Source organism: Nicotiana sylvestris, chromosome 8, assembly GCF_000393655.2.
Source record: "Nicotiana sylvestris chromosome 8, ASM39365v2, whole genome shotgun sequence".
Lineage (NCBI taxonomy): Eukaryota > Viridiplantae > Streptophyta > Magnoliopsida > Solanales > Solanaceae > Nicotiana > Nicotiana sylvestris.
In genome coordinates this window covers 46,005,992-46,008,839 of record NC_091064.1, presented here as the reverse complement: position 1 = coordinate 46,008,839, position 2,848 = coordinate 46,005,992, and the positions used below count along the sequence as shown (strand labels likewise).

The 2,848-nt window shown below is 39.4% G+C and overlaps 1 protein-coding gene across 1 annotated transcript; it reads right to left on the bottom strand.

Annotated features, from left to right (window-relative positions):
* Window positions 1-755: 755 nt before the first annotated feature.
* LOC138874983 (uncharacterized) lies at window positions 756-2,312 on the bottom strand. The gene is made up of 2 exons (XM_070153786.1): window positions 1,238-2,312; window positions 756-1,096 (listed from the first exon to the last, which is right to left on the bottom strand). The coding sequence occupies exons 1-2, from the start codon at window positions 2,310-2,312 to the stop codon at window positions 756-758; spliced, it is 1,416 nt and encodes a 471-aa protein (XP_070009887.1).
* Between the last annotated feature and the right edge of the window lie 536 nt (window positions 2,313-2,848).

The window sequence follows — 2,848 nt, the reverse complement described above, 5'->3', positions numbered from 1 at the left end:
ATAGTACACATTCTCAATAGAGTGAGTGATTTCCCGACTTTTCCAGCTCCAAGAATGTACCCCTTTTTCCCATTGGCAAAGGATACACTCCCTCCTTGTAGGGCTTTAAGTGAAAGAAAGCCTATGGTGTTCCCAGTCATGTGCTTTGAATATCCACTATCCATAACCCATTGTTGACTACTTCCTTTCACTAATCCCTGCACAAGGAGATCAAGAGTTAGTTTTAGGAACCCAAGCAAGTTTGGGTCCCTTGTAGTAGACAAAAGGATTAATAAGAGCACTCTTAGTTCATGAAGGTAATATGCGCTTTTTGTATGTGGAACCTGGTCCCTTTTTAGTAGTTACATTTTCAGCAAACACTTTGTTTTTCTGAAAGGACTGGACCTTGGCTTGGCAATTTTTCTTGAAATGCCCATTCTTCCCACAATGGATACACAGCCAGTTATCTGGTACAGTAACATACTTGTTATGGGGGTTGTAAGGAGTTTTCTCCCTTTGGAACCCTATTCCCTGCCTGTTTCCACCATTATTAACGTACATGGCAGTGATAGCTTCTGAGGACCAGTCCACTTTAGGGACTTTTCAAGATCATTTTTTATTCTTTCCAGTTCAGTCTGGAGATGCTTGTTTTTCTTAGATTCAACATACATACTAGTTCTCACAGCCTTCAACTTGTTTTCAAGCCTAATGTGTTCCTCACTTGCTACGTCTTTTCCTTTTCCAGAATTTTCAGGTTTTGACTCAGTCCCTAGTCCCTATATTGTTTCCCTTAGATCTGCAATCACTACCAAGAGATCATCTCTTTCTTCCTCAATCTCAGTCACTCTTTTCATTAAGGTTTCTCTTTCTTTTCTGAAGTTTTCAATAGTTTCCTTATGGTCAACAACTACAACCACTAAGTCATCTCTTTCATGTTCTATGTTAGCAATTTTTTTGGTTAAAACAAATTTTTCTTTCTCCAGCTCACAAATGGTTTCCTTCAGATCAACAACACATACTACCAGATTATCTCTAGTTTGTTCAGATTCTCCTAGCTCTAAGGTCAAGGCATCCTTATCCACCACAAGACTATGATAGGCATCAATCAATACACGAGCTAAAGACATGAGTTTCTTAGGAGAGTAGGATTTCAGATTTCTTTGAACATCCCTGAAATTTACCTCACAGTTATCATCGTCTTCATCATCAACTGATTGGGCCATCAAAGCAAATATTGAATCATATTCATTTTCCTCACCTTCAACTGCCATCATGGAGTTATCACCTGCATTCGTTTCATCTTTAGACTCACTAGAGGAGTCTCCCCATGCTGCAAGAGCCTGTTTCACCACATTGTCAGCAGATCTTTTCCTCTTGAAGTCCTTGTCAGGAACCGGGTTCCTCTTAGCTGCTTTCTCAGGGTTGTACTTGGAGTACTCTTTCTTCAGGAGAGGATAGTCTTTGATGAAGTGCCCAGGCTTTCCGCACTTATGGCAGAGATCATAGTTCTTTGGTTTGCTAGAGCTGCCCCTTTTCAGTATTCCTCCATTTCTCCTGACCATCTTCTGAAATCTTTTTGTTAAGTAAGCCATGTCATTGTCCTCCTCACTCGAGTCATTGCTATCAGCTTTGAGTACCAGGTTCTTTTCTTTTTTTGATTCTCTTCTTTCACTGTCTATATCCCTCTTCATCTCGTAGGTCTTCAGATTTTCAACCAGCTCATCTATGGTCAGCTCTTGTAGGTCCTTTGCTTCAGTAATAGCATTCACCTTTCTTTCCCAAGAACTGGGCAGGATACTGAGAAATTTCCTCACTAGCTTATTCCTAGGAATTGTTTCACCAAGTGAGTGTAACTCATTTATGATGAAAGTGAATCTTGTGTGCATATCTTGAATAGATTCATCGTCCTTCATCCTAAAGAGTTCATACTCGGTAGTGAGCATATCAATCTTAGATTGCTTTACTTGAGTGGTTCCTTCATGTGTTGTTTGCAGAGCTTTCCATATCTCCTTTGCAGTTTCACAAGAGGAAATTCTATTGTTTTCATCAGGTCCTATTCCACATACCAAAATCTTTTTGGCACGAAAATATTTCTCCACAACTTTCCTATCTGCGTCGGTGTATTCTTTTCTAGTTTTTGGCATGAAGAATGGATGTTCTGCAAGTGCCTTTGTTGGGTTGTAAGGACCATCACATATGACATCCCACAACTCAGAATCCTCAGCCATGATAAAATCATGCATTCTTGTCTTCCACCACCCATAGTATTTCCTATTGAACCTGGGTGGTCTGTACGTAGAGTGACCTTCTTCAAAATTTGGTGGAGCAGCCATACAGATCTTTCCTAGGTGTTAGCCTGATAGGAGGAACCCGCTCTGATACCAATTGTTAGTTTATATGAGTCCATCAAACTATAGAGTACCTTATCCTCTATGAGTTTCCACTGAGAATTCTAATGAAACGGTAAGTAAATGAGACAGGGGATTTTTATGTGGAAAAATCCCACTCAAGGGGACAAAAACCACGACCTACACTTGTAGGCTTTCAACATTACTAACTTATAAACACTCTATTACAAGCCACTTTGTAATGACTCTATTACAAAGACTTCAACTCAACTAACTTGTGATACACTTATCACAAGCCACTTTGTCACTCACTAGTTACAAATACTTTAACTTATGACTAACTCTAGTTATAACACAAACTCAGCAAGTTTATGGTTTTACAAAGGGGTTCCTAAGCAACGCTTCTAGCTAAGCAATTTAGGAATTACAATAGGAACAATCACAAAGTTACAACTCAACTAAGGACAAAAAATACTGGATTTAGGAACTGGTTCGTAGTAGCGTTTAACTTTGTTCTTCAA

What these genes read in the sequence shown, in the direction of transcription:
- LOC138874983 (XM_070153786.1), bottom strand. Translation starts at nt 2,312, where the DNA reads ATGGCTGCTCCACCAAATTTTGAAGAAGGTCACTCTACGTACAGACCA. An exon ending in CTCCATGATGGCAGTTGAAG is followed by an intron (nt 1,097 to 1,237) that starts GTGAGGAAAATG and finishes TCATGTCTTTAG; the next exon opens with CTCGTGTATTGATTGATGCC.